The sequence below is a fragment of the Phoca vitulina genome, unplaced genomic scaffold (genome assembly GCF_004348235.1).
Source record: "Phoca vitulina isolate PV1807 unplaced genomic scaffold, GSC_HSeal_1.0 scaffold12, whole genome shotgun sequence".
Taxonomy (NCBI): Eukaryota; Metazoa; Chordata; class Mammalia; order Carnivora; family Phocidae; genus Phoca; species Phoca vitulina.
The window spans coordinates 12,575,320-12,596,806 of record NW_022589715.1 but is presented as its reverse complement, the minus strand read 5'-3'; the positions used below and the strand labels follow the sequence as shown (position 1 = coordinate 12,596,806).

Here is a 21,487-nt window from a genome sequence, read left to right as displayed (position 1 = left end):
AGGCTCCAGGGCTTGGTCAGTGGAAAATGCACCTGAGTCAGAAGCTTGATGAGGGAGCTGCAAAAGCTATGGGGATCTGGAGCAGCATGTACGGAGGTGAAGCATTCAGAATGAGGAAGGCATCAATCTTGCACGACACTGAATGTCAAAGATGGCAGCTATTCAGAGATGCAGTTGGTTGCTTCGTGAAGAGGTGTCTCACTCATCATCCCTCTCTTTCCCAGCCGTCTCAGGAGGTGGTAAAGGAGATGATACAATTCTCCAAGGATACACTGGAAAAAATTGACAGGGCTCGCTCTGAGGGTCTGTACCATGAGGTAAGAATTCATTTTTATAGGGATGGGTAGGGGAAGAGAGCAGAATGGTTCTCTGGCAAGGGGGGGAAATGGGGTGGGGTGGAGATGGGGAGGCTATCGAGCAGGTTGTTTTTCTGGAGGATGTCCATTGGTTTGGACTGTGACTCTTCTTGCCTTTAGTGCCTCTTAGAGGTGTGTTCTCAGTGATTGTTCAGCCTACTGAAGCTGGGTCTGGGGAGAGCACAGGCAGCCTGACAAATGTCCCCGGGGGATCTGTGATATCTCAGGTTGGCATCAGAGGTGGAGGAATGGAGATGGCAGTGGATTGCTTGCTTTTTCATAATTGAATGTATGTCCTGGCTGCAGTGTTCAGTCTCTACTGAGCATTCAGCCCTGGCTCTCAAAGCGGCAGGAATTATCAACTGGCTGTACACTAGAATCGTTGAAAAATCCTGATGCTCAGACACCGACCCAGGACAATTTTATCCAAAATCTCTTGGGGTGGAGCCCAGACGTCGGGACTTTTAATTAAAACTTTCAGGTGATCTCAACAGGCACCCAAAGTTGAGACCCCCCGCCAAACACTGATCTGCAGAGCATTTGCATCAAATTCACCTGGGCAGCTTGCTGGAAATGCACAGTCCTCTGTCTCACCCCCTCAGATGTGATTCATCCAATCTGCAACAGACTGTGAATCCAAGCTCTTTAAACATCTCAGGCATGTAGCTGAGTTTGGAAGCCACCATGGCATGGCAGTGTGAGAGATTAATTTGTGTTCGTTTCTATCTGCTTTTCCTTTATCTTCATCCTCCTCATTTACTCATTCATTGCACATTTTTGAGCCCTTAGTGGGGTGACCAACACACGACTTATTCCTTACCGGAACCAATGCGACATCCTCCTGGTGGGTCTCCCAGCCTCCTGGGAGCCTCCCTCTCTGCCAGCTTATCTTGTACACTTCCCTCGGGGAATGATTGTCCAACCTCACTGTGCATAAGGACCACCCAGGTACAGATGCCAGGGTCCCTCCCCCAGATATTTGGTTTCACTTGGTCTGGGGTAGGGCCCAGACAATGCTGTTTTTAAAAAGGTCTCCAAGTAATTCCAGAGCCCGGCCAGAGTGGAGAATCACAGGAATGGTGGTTAAGATAAAGCACAACTGCTTAGTTTGAATTCTTGCTCCATGTTTTACTACCTGTGTGACTTTGGCAAAGTACTTACGCTCTCTGTGCTTCAGTTTCCTTATCTGGCAAAATGGGAATATTAGTAGTACCTATGTCATTGTATTGTTGTGAGAACCAGTCAGTCAATCAGTCTCTCCCTTTCTAACTCCCTGCCACCTACTGATGATGAGAACACCTCACTTTGCACGTTGCCATGCCAGCCACATCTCCCACCGGTACCCTCTTCATCCCTCTGCAGCCAAATAGGACCGTTTTGCTATTCTGGTTACAAACCGGTGCTTTTCCACCCCATCAGCAATGTCCTCAACCTTAAAAGAATGAGTGTCCAGTGTCGTGGTGATGCTCCCCTACGTGAGTGCAGTGGTAATGGGCAGGGTCTGTGTCTCCTCCAGGTTGTGAAATTATGCCGGGAGTGCCTGCAGAAGCAGGAGCCAGTGTTTGCCGACACCAACCTCTACATGCTGCGGATGCTGAGCACTGTTTCCGAGGTCCTCTCCTACCTCCAGGCCTTTGAGGAGGCCTCGTACTACGCCAGGAGGATGGTGGATGGCTATATGTAGGTAGCAATGCTGGGTCTCAGAAAGTGCCCTGGAATGTGTCTGTTTCAGGGCTGGCATGTAGACGGCACGCACGTTGCTACGTCCCCCTCCTGTAACCCGCAGCAGGCATCAGTAATCGATCGCGGTCCTTTTTATCTTTACCACTGAGCCTTTTTACCACGGTGCTCCGAGGAGTAATGACCACATCATCAGGGCTGGTACCCGAGATGAAACCTATCTGTCATCCCTGGTCTTTCCCAAATCCTCCAGCTCATCTATCACATGGGCGGCATCTCCTGCTTTTGGTTTTCTTAAGGCTAAGTCCCGCCTGATTTTTTAAGTGCTTCAAGAAGTTTCTCCCCCTAGCAGTCAGCACAAGCAACCTTTTCTTTTATTTAAAAATGAATGAATGAATGAATGAATGAATGAGGTGTTAGCCATCCTTGCTTACAAATTATAAAATGCAAAGCCCTTGCCTTCCCTCTGCCAATGTCTTCTCTTGCCTTCCATGTCCACGTTGGATGTGACTTTGTATCTTTGGCCAAATGAGTAAGTTGGCGCAAGCAGGTTCCATTTTTTTGAGAGAATGTTACTCATAAACAAAAGCCAGGAAAATTAGTACAATATGCTAAAAGGAAGCTCTGTTAGGAGGGTGCCAAGGAGGTGAGACTACAGTTCTGTCCCAAGAAGGATATTCAAGTTCTTTTTATTCCCCTGAACTGCTTTCCAGGAAGAGGGCTGGGGTATCCCCGAGAGCTCCCCACTTCCTGTTCTCTCGTGGAGTCCTGACTCTTTTGCCCATGAGGACTTGGCTTTGTGGCCCAGGGCAGTCTCAGCTCCCACAGCCTCACCATGTGGGGTGTTTGGTAACTCTTCCCCTTCTCTGTGGCTCAGTCCCTGCTCCACGGGCTGCAGATACCTCATGGCACTGGTGGGAGAGCAGATGGACCAAGTCAATGAGGGTACTTGGTAAGTTGTCAAATGCTGTGCAGATATAAGGAAGGTTGGGATTATCTGTGACAATTATTTGCTGTGTCCCCACAGGAAGCTCTACCACCCCAACAATGCCCAACTGGGCATGGCCGTGATGCGGGCAGGGCTGACCAACTGGCATGCTGGTAACATTGAGGTGGGGCACGGGATGATCTGCAAAGCCTATGCCATTCTCTTGGTGACACACGGACCCTCCCACCCAATCACCAAGGACTTAGAGGCAAGTAGCATGTCAGGGCTGGGCCTTCTTTTCTGGTCTGAGCTCGCTCTACAGATGGGAGCTGGGTTCTGGACTCTGCTTTTGGAAAGTCCATAGATTGCCCACTGGACCAGAAGGGAATTCAGAAATGCTTTAGTCCACTTCCCTTGTTTTACATCTGAGCAAACTGAGGCCCCTGGAAGGGCTTAGCCTGGCCATAGTCACATAGAGAGTGGATGGCAAAGTTGAGGTTTGAAGCCCGAGATGCTCCAAGCATGGATGGAGAAAGCCTACCCAGCAGTGTGCGTGCAGCCACGTACATTGGAAAACGTGCTGCATAGAGTGGAACTGGGGAGCACAGGCTCTGGAATCAGACTGCTGGGATTAAACTCCAGTGTCACCACTTTCCAGCTGTGTGAGCGCAAACATGGAATGTATGGGCCTCAGTCTCCTCATCAGTAAAATGGAGAAAAGGGATAGGGTTGTAATAAGGGTTCTGTGAGTTAATGTGCGAAAAGCCCTCAGAACAGTGCCTAGCAAATGGCATGCTCTTAATAATTGCTGGTTTCCTTTGTGGTTTGAAGAGCTGGTTTTTTTGAGGGTGACAGGATCCAAAGGACTGTCCTCAGGGCAGTATGGTACAGGGAAAGAGGACAGACTTTGGTGCCATAAAATGTCTGAGAAGACTAACTTTATGCCTAGTATATGAAGCCTGTCATCACTGTTTATGGTGTATCTGTGTCCCACAGGCCATGCGGGTGCAGACGGAGATGGAGCTGCGCATGTTCCGCCAGAACGAGTTCATGTACCACAAGATGCGCGAGGCCGCCCTCAACAACCAGCCCATGCAGGTCATGGCCGAGCCCAGCAATGAGCCAGCCCCGGCTCTGTTCCATAAGAAGCAATGAGGACCTGTCTGGTGGGGGAGGGGCACCGTGGCTGGGGAACTGGGGAGACATTCTGGAGGTAGTGGGTTTCTGGGAAGACCCTTGATGAGGAAGGCAGAATAATGTTCACTCTTGTTGCTCTGGGAATGTACTGTTCTGTATTCCTCAGTTCATTTTGGTTCATTTAAACTTAGTTCAATTCCCAATTGAACTCTATCCCAGCCCAGGCTAGCCCATCTTATCCTACAAATATTTATTGGGTGGAAGGCCCTAGGGATAAAGAAGCTTCAAATGTAGCTGGGGAGGCAAAATGTAAACAATTAAAGCACAGTATAATAAATGCAATGGTAAACTATATAGGGGGGTGCAGTGGCAGGCACATGTCTGGTATGTGGGGGGTGTGTGTGTAAGCATTGGGAAGTGTGTCATGGAGGAGATGACATTTGAGCTGAGGGTGGCAAGTGCCTGGAGTCTCAGATGGCTGCTCACCTATCTGTGCATATATCTCTGGGACTGCTAGTCTTACTCATGGTCTGGAATACTGCGGTCTTATCTGATGAGGATGGGTGATGTTCAATTTCTTCAGGTTAGCGTGGAATTATGAAGAAGGGGCCATGTTTGGGCCATTTAGTTTCTACTCAGAGAACCAAAACCTCTTAGTAAATATGAGAATGAGGTGAATATGCAGAAAGAGGTGGGGCTTTGCCCTAACCACTTGAGGCCTCAGTTTAAGGTCTGGATTCCAAGTATTATTCGGAAACTATTTCTAAAACACCCAGAAGGAGTGTCTCCTTCCCCCACCCTCACTGCCAAGCCTTGATTCCCTGTGGTGTGGGTGCCACTTGGACGATATCTGAGATTTTCCTGGCCATTGGCCAACCAGGATTGAAGTCTTAGCAGGATGAAGCTGAGGGAGAAATTTGGAAACACACATACCTGATGGTCTTAGGTTCAGCAGAATTGGTTTTGGGGAGTTTTATTTGGTTACATGTGCCTGGATGGTCTTTACCAGCTTACACATCATCAGTGGCCCCCAGTAAATTTCTGTTCTTAGTAAGGAATAATTATGATTTCCTTTGCTTAATTTCTTTCACTGCCCATGCCCCGGGACCTCTGCTCTTCTCACCAGGAGGAATGTCTAATCCAGACTCCACACGCCTAGGTTAGGATCTCCTTGGGAATATGACCAACTTGCCATCACATCCTGGGAGGTTGCTGTGGTTTCCATCCAAGAGTGAGGGTCTTGGAATCAGCCAATCTAGCTGTCCTGTTACCTTCTGGAGTTCTAAAATTCTCACCAGTGTTTTAGGGGAATCCTGGAGCAAAGCTATCCATTTAGGGGTGTCACCAAGTCTTCCATACCATCTTGGGCCACCCTTGACCCCAGAGCTCTAGCTACCATCTTGAAGTGATTCCACCAAGCCCCATATTTATCATCTGTGCCTAAAGTGTTAGCTCCTCCAACTACTCCCTTCATCCTCAGAACCATCTGCTGCCTCTCTCTTAACCTCTCCAATGGCTCTGCAAATGTGCCAAAAATTGGCCCAAAGCTCTGTGAATGTGCTACCTCTTTGCAAAATACTCATACCTGGCATTCAGCTCTTCTTCAAGGATACCCCCTTCTCTAGAAGCTTTCACAGGAAGACTGACAGTCTTCTAAGCTTTCATACTAACAGGCCTAGAGATGGCACCAGCAATCTCCCAGGAACCCAGTGCACATTCAAATGATCACTCTCCTGCCCTCCTATAAAATCTCCCCCCAAGCCTCTTCCCTTCTCTGTCACTGTCCTTTGCCATTCCGCTGGTCATTCTCCCATATTCATGGTCTCATTTTCCATCCCCTCTGCCTCAAATTTGGTCTCTTCAATGTCCACTTAAAAAATCGTCTAATCCTCTTGCTTCACAGATTCTCAATTTACTCAATGACAGATGACTTTCCAGTTTCTTCATTAATACCCTCTCCTGGTCATAATTTCTCCATTTTTCATGTCTAACTTTCTGGTCATTGCTTCCTACCTTTTCACCTCTCTTTTTTCTCCATCCCAGATTACTAGATGACATCATGTATACTCTAGTATTTCACCCTCCTCCTGTCTTTACTTCCTTCCAGATAAGCCAGTTCATCAGCCCTCCTTCCTATCTGCCCATTCTCCCTTCCTGCCTGGCAGAGTCCCAACCCTGGGTTCATGTAGCTGTCTTGTTTTCCCTGTGCTGCTCCAGGAGATGCTAAGCACAGCCCGGGAGAACAGTACCTTTCTGAACACAGGCACTTCTACAGACTCCTTGCCAACCTCAGCTGGCCTTTGGGCACAGCCCAGAAGTGTTTCATGTGCCCCTCATTGGCTCTCTCTCCCTTTTGCCCAGTAGCAATTTCAGGCCTTCACTCCTGTCCTCCAGTCTTCGGCTTTCAGCAGAAGCTCATCTCCTGCTTTGTAGAGGAACAGAGGTCAGAAGATGGGACGCCCTCAATCCTCTTCCCACATTCATGCACGTCTTATCTGTGCTTGACCTTCTTTTCCTCCTACTGACACCAGTGGAATGGGAACCCCTCTCCTCCCACAAAGCTAACTCTCCACCTGTGCTCTGGGCCCCTTTCCCTCTGATGTCCTTGGGGCCTTGCTTCACCTCTAATTCCCTCCCCACCCTGGATCCTTGACATTCCTCCATCTGCTGCCTTCTTTATCAACAACCATGCTGAGGATTCTTGGGTCATAATCTTCACAGCTGAGTATTTTTTTTAAAGGACTTGAACCTCATAGTTATTATCTGCCTTTCTTCACTTTCTTCAATTTCTTCCTGAACCCACCGCAGGCTGCCTTTCTGAACTCCACTAAAATGGCTCATACAAGGTCAACTCTGGTGGCCTGCTTTTAGTCCGTATGTTATTTGGCTTCTCTGCATCAGTTGACACTCCGGGCCCTTGATTTCTGGATATCACGTCCTTGTGATCATCCTCTGATGTATGTGGTTTCGCCGTCTTCTTCCCTAACCCCGTTTCTCTACCTGCCCCCGATACATCGGCATTTCCTGGGGTTGTCTTTGTTCCTTCTGGTCACTCTTGGTTCATTCTCATCTCACTCTGCACACACTCCCTGCATGAGCCCAGCCAGGCCCTTTGTTTAATCCCCACCTCGAGTCTGATATTCTTAACTCTATATTCCCAGACCTTGTTCTTGAGCTCCAGCCCCACATGCTCTCTCGAATGTTCTCCAGGCACATCACACTCGGCACATCCAAAATGAAACTTTCTCTTTCCCTTGTCCCCTCCCCAACATCTGTCCCTCAGCACACCACCCAAGAACACTTGACTTCTGCTCTAGTCACTCACTTCCACTGCATCCTAGACATCAGTCAAACCTGCTCACTCATGGGTCCCTGAGTGACTCATGTTCTCCTGTGCCTCTCGAATTTTGAAACATTCTATCTAAAATATCTGAAACCTGTCAACTCCTTATTCATCTTTAAACATCCAGTGAGGAAATCACCCCTTCTGTGAAGCCTTTCCCAAATGCCTTAGATTCTGCTGGCTCCCTGTCTGAGTCTCTCACATCACCCTTGAACCCCCCCACCAGAGCACTCTCCTCATGGCATTATAATTGCCTTTTACTTGTCTGCCTCCTCCACCAGATTGTGAGTAGGAGCCGTGTCCCTTTATTTATCTTTCTATCCCCAGAACCTAGCCTGGGTCCTGGAACATAGTAGGTGCTCAGTTAGTGTGTGTTGAATGAATGAATAAGTGAGTGAATTTGCTTATCTCAGAGCAGAAGAGACTTGAAACTGCATATTTTGAGTTTTTATGTTACAGCAGTCAACAAAGGCCATTAAATCGTCTGTATTTCCAAGCAAATATGTGTGACTTCTTTCCTTCTGGCAGTCTGTTTAGAGCAGTGCTGTCTAATCGAACTTTCTGTGATGATGAAAATATATTGTGTCTGTGTTGTCCAATACAGTAGCCACTAGCAACGTGTGACTGTTCCAGCTCGGGAAAGGTGTCTAGTGTGAGTGAAGAACTGAATTTTAAATTTTATTTAATTTCAGTTTAAATAGCCAACGTGGCTACTGGCTCCTGTATTAGACAATGCAGTTTTAGAGAACAGTGTACTTTTTAAGATTATGGACACTGAGGGCACCTGGGTGGCTCAGTAGTTAAGCGTCTGCCTTCAGCTCAGGTCATGATCCCAGCGTCCTGGGATCAAGCCCCGCATCGGGCTCCCTGCTCGGCGGGAAGCCTGCTTCTCCCTCTCCCACTCCCCCTGCTTGTGTTCCCTCTCTCGCTGTGTCTCTCTCTGTCAAATAAATCAATAAAATCTTTAAAAAAAAAAAAAAAAAAGATTATGGACACTGAGACCAGTGACGTTCCTATCTCAGCTCTCCCGTTGTCAGCTGTATGACCTGGGACTGGTGAGTTCACCCAGGCCCGTTTCTACGTACCTACCTGCCACACGGATGTGCTGTGAGAATTAAGCTTTTAAAATGTGAAAGCCCTTTGAACAGTGTCTGGCCCGTTCTAAGCGCTCCAGGGGCACTCCAGCCATGCTTCTGTTGAGGATCCCTGCCCCTACAGAGAAAGTGAAGGTGAAGGGTCAGCAGGAGCAGCAGTGGGTGGCCAGCTCTCGAGAGCTGACTGTGCCCATCTCTTCCATACCCCGCATTCGGCAACATCACATTGATAGCTTGACATTGGCCATGGTGAGAATATACTGGAGCAATTGGCTTAACTTCAGAAGAACACATTAATCTGTGGTGTTGGCGATCTCTAAAAATGGGGTTTGCTACATGGAAGTAACAGAATGAAGAGTTAAAAACACCATTAAAGAAATCTTTACTTATGCTGGGGTGAAATCTGCATTATGAAGCCTGTACCCCTGAGGGCCATGCCTAAACAAATCTAAGACCTCTGATTACTCCCCTTCCAACTAAGCCACTTGCTCACCGCACCACCAATGTATCAACAGACACATGTATTTAGGGCCAGATACAGCCACGGCTTGGGCCAATTGCTCAGGGTTTTCTTCTCTAAAGGCTGCAGGAGAGAATCAGTAGAGCTGGGGCACACAGCAGAAAGAGTGGCAACATATCGGAGGGCAGTCAGAGGTGCAAGCCCCTGGTCCGAGATGTGCCCATGATAACAGATGATAACATCCAATGCGTGAGGATAAACAGCACTTCCGGAAGCTCCCTTGCGTGCCCCTGGCCCAGCATTACATACAGATCACCCAATCTGTATGTAACGCACCCAAGAGTACCTCATCAGTCTCAGGGAAGAACAACACACAGCACGACCAGGGCCACCACATGTGTTCCATAACTCTGGCATGAACTCATCCTCATTATCAGCAGCCCAGCTCAGCTTGGTCTGAGAACAGTCTGGTCCAGGCACAGGACTAAGGTTTCCCCAATGTCTTTAGGAGCTATATTTATGGCCTATAGTTGCTGTAACAAATTACTACAACCCCAGGGGCTTAAAATAACACAGAGTTATCATCTTACAGTTCTGGAGGTCAGAAATCCAAAATGGGGTCTCACAGGGCTAAAATTGAGGTGTCAGTAGGACTAAGTTCCTTCTGGAGACTCTGACGGAAGAATCTGTTTCTGGCCTGTTCCAGCTTCCAGAAACTCCTTCTAGAATACCCACACTCCTTGGTCTGTGGCCCCAGTCAGCAACCTTATCACTCCTTCTCTGACCCTCCTGCCTTCCTCTTTCACTTATAAGGATACCTTGGGCCCACTGGGGTAATCCAGGGTAATCTCCCCATCTCAAGGTCTTTACGTTAATCACATGTACAAACGCCCTTTGCCATGTAAGGTGACATATTCACAGGTCTGCAGGCCAGTGTGTGGACATCTCTGGGGTCATGATTCTGCCTCCTACAGCAGGCTTGCTATTAAGCCCTCAGAGAAGTCATTTATGCACACCTGCAAGCCGCTGAGCAGAAGACCGGGACTTGAATCTGGAGCTCCAGGATCCAGGAGAATGAATCTTCCTTCCCTTGCATCACATTGGCAGCCATGTGCAATTTGCGTTCTTTCTCTTCCTCATTCACCAAGACAGGGGTTCTAAGTGCTTACTAAGTGAAACACAGCCCTCTCTCACTGCCTTCCTCTGCCCGCCTGTCCTGGGCAGGTGTGGTGTGGTGGAATCCCTTTGTAGACCAGGCACCTTACTGGGTATGGCAAAGAGCTGGGGGCAGTGCAGGGACCTACAATTTGAAGCAGAAGATAGTGTTCCAGATGTGTGGTTTGTGTCCTTCAGTGGTATTTACATTTGGCCTCGAAGGATGGTTCTTTCTCCTTATTCACCATCCAGCTTGTCAGAGTGTGTTTCTTGAGGGAAATTTTGTCTTGCTCACAATGGTAGGTGTTCAGGCCCTTCATACTGTTTATAGCTGAACTCATCATTTCCCTCCAAACCACCCAGCATCCACCTAGTTCCCCAATATCTGGGCTATTAGGTGCCTCCCTCTCCTTCACCCGCTATAATGGGCTTCTGAGCCAGTCTCTTCAGCCCGGCATTTCTCCCCTTCTGAAAACAGTACTAACTCACACTCTAGAGATTCTCCTCTGCACTATGAAGTTCATAGGAGGCTGCTCAGGACCCAGCCTGGACCTATCGTGATGCAGCATTCCCTGACACACAGTGCTGGTAAATATTTAACAACATTGTTGAGAAGAGCCCAGATTTGTGACATTTGCTGATTTTTATGGTATATATACATACCCTCACCATGGCCAATGTCTAAGCTACCAAGCTGTACGTTGAGTTGGGAGCTGGTCCTAGCTGATTCCAGCACACCACTGTATGTGACCCAAGCTAGACAATTGGATTCTTGCCAAGACCCTTCTGAATTGGAGGAGGAAGAGTCCCTGCCTGCTCTGCTCTAGGAATGCAACTTTCAGTTTGTGACCCTGGAGGTGACGGTAGTCATACTCACTGCTGTTTGGAAAGTTCTGGGAGAACACAGCTAGCATTGAGGGAGAAAAAGGACTGGATAGAAGAGAGAACTATTGGTAACATTGTTGTAAGACTTTGGACCCACCTGCTCTTTCCAGTTCTGAGTCAGTGAACTGCCTCTTCCCCCCACCCACCTTTAATTTTAGTCTAAGTGAGAGGAAGTATTTTTTTCCACTTGTGACTGAAGGAATTCCCATTGTGCTAGTTTGTCTCCATTTATCTTACATCCTTGCTCCACCCCTTGCTCTGTGCCCAGAAGGCTGATCTCTGCTTTCCTGTTCAGCCAATGGGAGGACCCAATAGAAGAAGGGAAGGCAGAAGGATCGAGAGGTGGCATGTTATTCCCCACAGCAAGCCCCCTTTCCTGCCCCCTCTCTGCCTATCCAGGGTTCAGCTCCTGTTGGGTGGCTTTCCAATGGCTCCAGTGCTCAGTGAATTTAAGTAATGCAGTTCCCCACACTGTCCCTTCAGGCCTATGGATGGTAATGGCTTTCGGTGGTTGCTCGTCCCTGGGTGCCTCGCCTTCCTTGTGGGCTCCCTTTACTCAAACCACACCTGTGTAAATAGTGCTTCCATTAAATTCTCATTGGGAGAACCCTTTTGAGTGAGCCTTGTTTCCTGCTGATACATCCCTGACATATATCTTTCCAATGTGCTTCTCATCTCACAGGCAATGCCTTGGTTCAGGCCCCCACATCTCTCACCTGGGCCACTGCCACAGTCTCTTAATGGTGTCTCTGAATTCAGCCTTGACTCTTCTCATTGGACCTTGACACCATGGCCAGAATAATCCTCTACATTGCATTCAGTATCATGTTATTCTTGCAGCTAAAAACTCTTCATTGATCCCCCACTATCTCCAGGATCGAGTCCAGACTGCTTACCAGAGTAAAAGAATATTCACAACAGAGACTCTGTATCCTCTGCTTCATCTTTTGCCAAGTCTCCATTTATACCATGCCTATACCATGCCTCCCGGCCAGGCAAATATCCTTGAATGCTTTGAGAGTCAGCTGAAATGTCTGGAGCTTGTACCCACCAGGATCACAGCATGGATCATACTGTCGCCATGATGGATTATGTGGGTTGATCTCCACCCCCCTAGACAGCAAGTCTCCTGGGGATCATTGTCAGAGCTTAGCACTGCCCCGTCCTGATTTGACTGAATGAGGCCAGGTTGTGTGGAGAAGATACATTTAATTTTATATCTCCATGTTTACCCCATGTTTACTCCATGAAATCCTAGAAAATCATGGGATGGTTAATGTGCCTCTAGTGTATAGAGAAAAAGTATATACTCTGAAGATCGAATATAGATTAACTAAGACACCCCATCCCCCCAAATCACTTTCTTTAACCTAGTGGGAATCCATTTTTAAAAAAGAAGGTAAGTGGAAAAGTCTACATTTGCATGAATATAGATGCCAAAACTGGCTCTTTACAAATCAATCAGCACTCATGGGCACAGAGGGTGCTCTGTTGTTGGGGTGCCCACAGGACAGGGGGAGTGGTGGGGGCAGTCGCAGGAGGGGAGATGGGTCAAGGCAAAAATAGCTGATACCATCAACAACTGTTTATTCGATTTATTCATAGCCAACTTCAGGCCCAAAGTTCTCTGGGCACCTGTACAAAATCCAAATTCAGCAGAAAATTAAACTTCTTTTTCAGGCATAAACACACAAACAATCTCCTCTGAAAACAAGACTTGTTCCCAGGAGAAGATCTCAGTTAGGAGGAGGCTTTGGGAATTGTGTCAGATCCCAAGAGGCTTGGTTGAAGAGACCTTGTTTCTACTACATTCCTCCTCCTGTGTAGCTCATCAGCTGTGTGGCCCTAGAAAACCTCTTTCCTCTCCGTGCCTTTTCATCTGTGCACAGATGCTTCTCTGGGCATGACAGAGCTGCTGCTAATGGTCTGGAGGTCAGACCCAACTGCAGTTTCCTCAGGAATCCAAGGGACAGTAATGACATGCCTTGTTTGGATGGCACATGCATCATTTTTTTAAGATTTTATTTATTTGACAGAGAAAGAACATGTGCATGCACACACAAGCAGGGGGAGTGGCAGGCAGAGGGAGAGGGAGAAGCAGACTCCCCGCTGAGCAGGGAGCCTGATCCTGGGCTTGATCCCAGGACCCTGGATTATGACCTGAGCTGAAGGCAGACACTTAACCGACTGAGCCACCCAGGCGCCCTCACGTGTATCATTTCATCTGCTCTTTACCAAAGCCACAAGAGGAGGTATTGTGTTGCCCAGTTTACAGATGAGAAAACTATGGTCCAAAATCAGGGATTAGTTAACTGGAACCATGTCTTCAAGCCTATTTTTTTTTAATATATATATAGAGAGAGCACATGTGCGGGAGCGGTAGGCGGGGAGAGGCAAAGGGAGAGGGAGAGAGAGAATCTCAAGCAGACTGCGCTGAGCGTGGAACCCAAGGTGGGGGGGGGGGCTCCATCTCACGACCCTGAGATCACAACGTGAGCCAAAACCAAGAGTCCAACACTCAACCAACTGAGCCACCCAGGCACCCCTCAAGCCCAATATTTTTACTATAAATCATCTACTTTTTTTTTAAAGATTTTATTTATTTGACACAGAGGGAGAGAGAGAACACACAAGAGGCAGGGGGAGAGGCAAAGGGAGAGGGAGAAGCAGACTCCCCGCTGAGCAGGGAATTTGATGTGGGGCTCGATCCCAGGACCCTGGGATCATGACCTGAGCCAAAGGCAGACACTTAACAGACTGAGTCAATTACTTCTTTAAAAAGTCATGGCTCACTTAAAAAAATAGTTCCACACAATTAGTTCCTTGCAGAAAATTCAATATAAATAATGCAAAAAGTTCTCTTGACTTCCCACACCAAAGGTGATGACTTTTATCTGGCGTTCCAACAATCCATGGTCACATAAATGCATGTATATCTATATAAATAGATAATTTTGTTTCATATTTTAACAAAATTCACATGATATTGTACAGGTGATCCTGTTCAGAAACTTTCTTTTTTTTTTTAAAGTTTTGTCAGAGAGAGTCCTACGACGGCACTTAATAGATCTGCCTCGGACGTTTACTCTACCACAGGTTATTTCCAAGTATGGCTGTACCACAGTTTAACCTTTTCTTACTCATGGGTATTTGTTTCCAGTTTTTGGCTATTGTATCCTTTATATGCTTTTTTTGGGGTATGAGTTTAAACACTTCTCTAGGGAGACATACAACAATGGCATTGCTAGGTGTTAGAGAATTCACATTGAAAATATTAGTGAGTGTTGTTAAACGGCGCTCCACACAGGCTCTAACAATTTTCTTCTGTACCACTGATGGGAGAGCCGTTCCTCACATCCTTGCCAACACTCCATGTTATCAATCCTTTTACTTTTTACTAGGTTTTTTTTTTTTTTTTTTTTTTGAGAGAGAGAGAGAGAGAGAAACAGCATGAGAGGGGAGAGGGTCAGAGGGAGAAGCAGGCTCCCCGCTGAGCCAGGAGCCCGATGCGGGACTCGATCCCAGGACTCCAGGACCATGACCTGAGCTGAAGGCAGTTGCTTAACCAACTGAGCCACCCAGGCGCCCACTTTTTACTAGTTTGATTTGTAAAATGGTATCTCATCTTACCTCCCTCCTCCCTGATTAGTTTGAGACTAAGCCTATTTCACACTGTGAGTTGCTCATTACGTGCTCACCCCACGTTCCCATTGACTTGCTGGGCTTCTTACTGGTTTTTATATTCTATTAACTCCTATTATGTAAGTCACAAATATTTTCTCCCACTTTGTTGCTTTTATTTTTGAAACTGTGTTTATAGTGTCTCTTTTTATGCAAAACTTTATATTTTTGAGGTAGTAATATGGATTAATCTTTTCCTTCATAGGTTTTTGCACCTTTTTAAAGAAGGTCTTCTATACGTCAATATATACTTGTTTATCTACAGTATCTATTTTTCATATTTCACATTTATTCATTTAGCTCTTTAGTTCATCTGGAATTTATTTTTGTAAATGGTATATTGTAGTGTGCTATAGGATTTTTCCCCTGTATCTCCCAACTCTGAGTTCTTACTGAAGCTCAGAAACTCTTTCCTTAAGAGTGCCTTAGTTCCCCAAATTATGGTCTCCCTTTTTTCCCGAGACTGTGCTCCACACAGGAGAAGGAAGGAAAACATATGGTAAATACTATGTATAGTGCAAGGCAGGAAGAATCTCATCCAATAGACTGGTGCTGATAAAATGCCAGAGAGAGGGAAAGAGCACTTTCAGTGGTGCAATTTAGGAAGCCTTCTTGAAGGAGGTGGCAGTTAAATTGCTGGGGGAATGAGAGGTTGTTTAGCTTGATTGGAATGCATATTATAGGAAAGGGTTGCAGCTAGATAGGGCGGGACAGGCTACAGTGCGTGGGTCAGATCCGGCTGCCACCTGTTTCTATATGGTGTGCGAACTAAGAATGGTATTCTATGTTTAAATGGTTGAAAAAAAGAAGAAGAAGAATACTATTTTATGACATATGAAAATGAATATGAAATTCAAATGTCAGTGTCCATAAATAAAGTTTTGTTGGAACACAGGCATGCCCATTTGTTGGTGTATTGCCTGGGGCTGCTTCGTGCTCTAAGAGCAGAACTGGGGAGTTGTGACAGAGAGTGGATGGCCCACAACGCTGAAAATATTTACTCTCTGGCTTTTTTACAGAAGAAGTCTCCCAACCCCTGATAGAGAGACGTGAAGGTTTAGGAGTTTTACTCTTATGTGCTAAGCAATGACATGGGAAGCATTATGATCAGTGCTGTTTTTAAAGAAGATAGCTGTTAGTGGAGATTGGTAGAAAAGAGAGAAAGGGGCATCCAGCTCCTTGCCTGTATGGCTGATCGGGAAAGGTCATTCCAGGGTGGCTTCACAGATCCAGCCACATCTCATGTTTCTTGTAGGATCACCTGAGTGAGCCTGGGGCCTGCTTTCAGGGTGAGAATCACCCTTCAGACCTGACCCAGCAGGATAGAACATGCAGATCATCAAGATTTACAAAAATATAGGTGATCAGGGCCCACTGATACCAATAGCCCATCAATGACAAGCCATTGAGAAGAAAAGATTTTTTTTTAAAACAAAGTTCACTTTATTACATTAATTTTACACAGTAAAAGAATATGCAGTGCAGACTTGTTTAAATTCTCTTGCTGATTCTCTTGAAGACAATGTCACCCAGTGTCATGGTCTGAAAGTAAAAACAAACAGAAAAACACAAAATGTTCATCTGATGTTAAATCGTAAAAGGTAATTAAGGCCACAAAATCATCCCAAATATGCTAGCATATGAAACAACCCAAAGATTTCTCTGTTTTTTGTAAGGTCAGAGAAAGGGTGGGCAATCTTTTCTAAAATCCCATGCCAGGTCTTTGTCACTTCACTTCCTCATGTGAAGAGTTGTCCTGCCTTTTAGTGAATTCCTTTCTATATCGATGGTTGTGAGAGCAAGACCATCCAAACGAGTCCAGTCTGATCCAATTTCTCAAAGTTTCATTGAGTGCCTGCTATGTACCAAAGGAGCCCCTTAGCTTCAGCAGCAATGGAATGGAATGAAAAGATCTAGGTTTGAACCCTGGTTCTATAGCTCATTAGCTGGATGACCTTGGACAGGTCAACCTATCTATCAAATCCCTCATCCTGCCTCCCTCACAGCTGAGGGGAAGGTTAGGGGAGATACCAAAAGCATATCAAAGCAGGAAAAAAGCCTATCAGGGGACTTTGGCCAGGACTGAGTCCAGGAAAGGCTTATCTCCCTCCACCCTGCTGGTACCTTCCTGCTGTTCTGTGAATGTGCCGGCAGGGGTGGGGACAGCATGTTTCCTTGTTGACCCTCACACTCTACCTAGCTGAGGGATTCTCCCACTTCAATGAGGAGGGGTGTGACAGACCCCTTGGGTAGTGTTCTGCCTTCTATTACTCCCCAAAGCACATCCTGGGGGCAAAGAAGATCCAGAGGAACGTAACTGCAGGAGAAACACTGTGCTATTCACCCCCAAATCAGGGACAGAACATGGCCGACTATCAGGCACCAAGGATGATTGCACAACAGGAGTGTGCCACTCTTAAAAGCTGCCATAAAATTGCTATGGATATGATTCTCCTTGTGAGCAAGTCTTATGGCTACATCCCTGTGGAGACTGAGAAACGTGGGTCATGCTGGTGGCTCTGCAGGACCCTCTATCTCATTCTACCAAGCACCTCTCTTACCCCATCCTATTTGGGTATGCATGAAGAAAGGGGGATAGCAATGAGGAGAGAAGGAAGAGGGGGAGGTTAACTAGCATCTGCTTCAAGATGGTACTGAGTATACGAGTCCACACCATCTATAATGGGACTGGCTGGCTCCGTGTAGGATTGTGCATATACAACTGTGGATGACAGCCCTGCGTGACAGGCCCCGCTCAGAGCAACCCTCATCCTGCCATTCCCTGGCTATTTGTTGCCTTAGTTTCCCCACTTAGAAAAGTCAGGGCTGTGGGAAGATGGAGATAATGTGTGTAAACTGCCTGGTACATCATGGGTCCTCAGTAAGTGGTAGCCGAGGCTGAGCACGGGAAAGGTGGCGGGGGAGCTGCACCTCACCCTTGACCTCTCCCTTCCCCTCAAGCACTGGGAGCCAGCAGCTCAGAGTGCCAACTTACATTGGTGATCACATCGCCATTGAGTTCGGTCACAGACTTGATGCCTTTGAAAGTTGTCACCAGTTTATTGTCACCTTCCATCTGGACCACTGCCTGCAGGGGAGAGAAGAGATGAGCTGTGAGGAAAGTCGGGGGAGGGAGCAGGACCCTCACCAGTGACACTGGTTTCCCTGCCTGGGTCCCGGCAGACAACAGCCAAGCCACTCATGTCCCCCAGTCCTCCGGCTCTAAAGACAGGAGGTGCCTTTAAAAGCCAAAGGAAATGCCAGTGCTTCTTTGGTCAAACTTCTAATTTATGGTACGTGAACTATGAGAAATGAGCAAGGACACCTAAGTGGTCTCAAATGCAAGCACTAAGATAATATTGGTAAAATCCCAATTCTCCATACTGATGGACAGAAGGAGTAGCAAAATTCAAAATACTGGCCGGTTGGGAGAACACCTATTAAGCTTTGGTATATGTTCCTTCCAGCACATTTATATTTTCTACTGTGGTCTCTTTTCCAAACTTTATGCATCCAGGAAGAGATAGCAGAAACCCAGCAGGAAACAGAAGACCCTGGCCAAGGTTAAAAATGTGCCTCCAAGATGGACAATTGGAAAAGGCCTGTGGTAAAACCCAAGATGGCCTGCCCTTCCTACGGGCACATCAAGACGATTTCCCTCCTAAAGTTTATCACAGATTTTCTGACCTGTAATGTCATATCTGGAGAGGTAGAAATAAGAGGCCGTCACAAGAGGTAAAAAGACCAACATGCTGAGGCCAAGGCACAAAGTTGTTTGGAAGGGGAGGCGTGAAGACAGCTGCTCTGTGGTGTTGGCTGTGTTAGGCGTGCGGAGCTTCCCAGGGAGGAAGCGAAGTCTCTAGTGAGGGGCACCGCACTGCCTCGGATCTCTCTGCCATCATCTTCTGGTCTTTTCCACAGTGCACACCCAGCTCTCATTGCACACCCTGAACCGCAGCCCAGCAGAGTGATGCCGCCCTGCCCACTCCCTTCAGTCAGGGAAGGGTGGCTATGCCCATTTTACAGATAAGGTAGCTGAGGCCAGGGGCTCAGTGACCCCTGAAGGCTTGGTCTGAGAGCCTGCCCTGGGGCCTTGGTATTCTGGTGTTCTTGGTGTTGCTAGCACCTCCTCCAGGAAATCTCTCCCCAGGACCGGCAGCTGTAGGCTCAGCAAGGCCAGTTTACTTTGGGCTCAAAGATGACGTCACAGCTCTGTTTAGGGTGTTTCACGGATTCCTGCTTGTCCACTGCTGGGCCTGGGCGAACCTGTGCCTGGTCCCCACCACGTCCTCCACACGAGAGAGCTCGGGTTCTCCGGCCAGAGCACCCAGACAGTCACAGGAAAACGGGAAGGGCCTCCCTAGAGCTTCCCTAGGGCTGTCTTGGTCTCTCTGGCTCCCACCCCAGAAGTGGAGTCACAGATAAGGTTTCTGAGGTGGGAACTGTGAGGTGGGAGCCTGGCGGGATCAGGCCCTGGGGCCAGGTTCCAGGGAAAGTTCCAGAACCAGAGGGTGGTATGAGGGGGCACCTCCTACCTTGACCTTCTCCCCAGTCATGGTCTCCAGCTCACACTCTTCCCCCAAGGTGAATTCATTTTGGATCACTTTGGACCCCGTGGTGATGATGAGCTTGAAGTGCTTCCCGTTCTGCACAATTTCTGACACCCCCTTGATGTCCTTCCCCTTCTGGATGAGTTCGTCAGGCAGACCTGGTGGAAACCATTTAAGGTTCAGAGATGAGCAGAGGTGGGAGCTGCAGGGCGACGGTCACAGAGAAACTCTGTGGCGTGGAGTCAGACAGGGAGGTGCCGTGTCTCCCCAGAGGCCAGAGGCCCAGATTGAGTCCTGTGAGCAACATGGGCTTTGACCTCTGAAAGGAAAGGTCAGTGGCCTGACTCCGCCTGACCTGGCAGTCCACTATTTCACCGGGGTGGGGGGGGGGAGTGGGTTTATAAAGGAGACACTCCTGTGTCCTGAAGAACCTTTCCTCTAGTGAGCGCCCTGGTTCCCGCTCGCTCTCTTATCTCACACCAGACTTTGCTCTGAGTGTCAGTGTTTCATTCCACACCCAGAGTGACCACACAGTTTGTGTTCCAGCCAGGTCCCTCCTGAGAGTGGGAGGGGGAACAATGAATAATATGCCAGGACAATAGGGGCCAGCCAGGACAGTGTCCAGCGAGCCTCTGGCCACCCGTCCCCACCTAGACCTCTGCTGTCAAGGCTCTTAAGGAAGGTGCAGTGGGAGTCCCTTGCCCTGGGACAGCCCTTTACACATTTCAGGGCACATCTACACTGTCATATGAAGTGAGGTCCATGTGCGTTGGCAGTGGGGGTAGAAGGTCCTGTGGCCGAGGTAAGGGATTCGGAACAGAGGGAACAGAGGTGGTGTGACACCTTGCAGGAGGAGAGCTTAGCTCTTGGCTAGCCCTGAAGGTCCTCCTCTCTCTGCCTTTGCTGTCTTCCCCACACTTCCCCCCCACCCCGGCACCCTTCTTTGTCTCACTGCCCCTTTCCTCATAGGGTTCCCTCTACCTGGAGCATGCTCCCTTCCCCCGTCCCCTAAGGACCACTTGCTCATCTGCCAAGGCCCAGCCAAGGCTCACCTTCATCACCAGCAAGCCCTCCATCCGTGCCCTCCCGTGAGCCCCTCATCCTTGTGCACATGACTCTGGGAGGCACAGAGGAGTAAAGTGGGGTCTCTGGAACCAGCATCCACTTCAAATCCCAATGCAAATGCTTCCTACCTGTGTGACCTTGGTCGGGATTACTTAACCCTTCTAGGCCTCAGTTGTCTTGACTGTGAAATGGGAAAAATATTAGTACCCAACTCAGAGTTTTTTTGGTGAGGATTCATTGGGATATTGCATACAAGGGCTTAGCACAGTGCCTGGTAATGAGTCAGTGCTCAGTACACATTAGGGGATACTTTATTGTATTTATCTCTTCTCTTTTTCTCTCTCTAAACTGTGACTTGGAAATGGGGCTCATTTCCAAGTTATCTGTCTCCTTGGTATCTGTCTTGCACAGTGCTCAGCATGTGGTTGGCCCTGAATCAACGTTTGTTAGCAGAATGAATGAATGAGGGAGGGAGGGAGGTCACACAGTGAGGTGCCAGCAGAGATCGCCTATGGAATGGCCTTGTCCAGTGAGCAATAGCACAAGCTGCAGATGACTAAAAAAGTCCCATGCATACCATGGCCTTTGGTCTGTGCAAAGCCCGAAACTTTCCTCCCATTGCAGCATCGAGACTCTGATTAGCCACTGCCAGCAGGGCCAGACCCTTATTCCTGTGCCCCCCAGCCTTGGTGTCCAGCCCAGCACTCACCAACTGCCTTCATGAAGGCCTCAAAGTTTTCCTGGCTCTGCAGCTGGTACTTGCCGGAGAAGTTCATGGTGGCGACAAGTCTCACTCCACAGCGGATCTGCAGCCCTGCTGCCTGGGCTGCCCAGTGTGGGCTGATTTATAGGGGGCTCCTTCCGCTTTGGAGGTTGGACAGAGGTCAGCAGCTGTCTACTCCTTTATGGCCAGGTTCAAACATTAACTGCTAAGAGCAATGGTCAATGATAAAAAAACAGGATGGGCACAGCAGAGGTTTGCTCTAATTCAGCAAACATTAATGGATGTCAGTCAAGTGCAAAGCTCTAAGTTCCGACAGCCTTTAATGCACCAATCCTCCATTAAATGTGTGTGTGTGCGTATGTGTATGCATACATATTTGTACACACGTATGTATGTTCCTGTGCGCTTAGAGATGTGTGCATATATACG

At 47.9% G+C, this 21,487-nt stretch overlaps 2 protein-coding genes across 3 annotated transcripts in view; one reads left to right on the top strand and one right to left on the bottom strand.

Annotated features, from left to right (window-relative positions):
- SMYD1 (SET and MYND domain containing 1) overlaps positions 1–4,423 on the top strand; it is a 36,229-nt gene extending 31,806 nt beyond the window's left edge. For both annotated transcript variants that reach the window (XM_032411141.1, XM_032411140.1), the window contains 4 exons: positions 225–317; positions 1,873–2,036; positions 3,064–3,232; positions 3,961–4,423. In XM_032411141.1, coding sequence (XP_032267032.1) covers positions 225–317; positions 1,873–2,036; positions 3,064–3,232; positions 3,961–4,119 — 585 coding nt within the window. In that variant the 3' untranslated portion in view covers positions 4,120–4,423. The remainder of the gene's footprint in view (positions 1–224; positions 318–1,872; positions 2,037–3,063; positions 3,233–3,960) is intronic.
- An 11,715-nt stretch (positions 4,424–16,138) lies between these two features.
- Positions 16,139–21,267, bottom strand: FABP1 (fatty acid binding protein 1). The gene is made up of 4 exons (XM_032411160.1): positions 21,044–21,267; positions 19,255–19,427; positions 17,715–17,807; positions 16,139–16,261 (listed from the first exon to the last, which is right to left on the bottom strand). Exons 1-4 carry the CDS (start codon positions 21,108–21,110, stop codon positions 16,211–16,213), a joined length of 384 nt encoding a protein of 127 aa, XP_032267051.1. The 5' UTR covers positions 21,111–21,267; the 3' UTR covers positions 16,139–16,210.
- Positions 21,268–21,487: the final 220 nt, after the last annotated feature.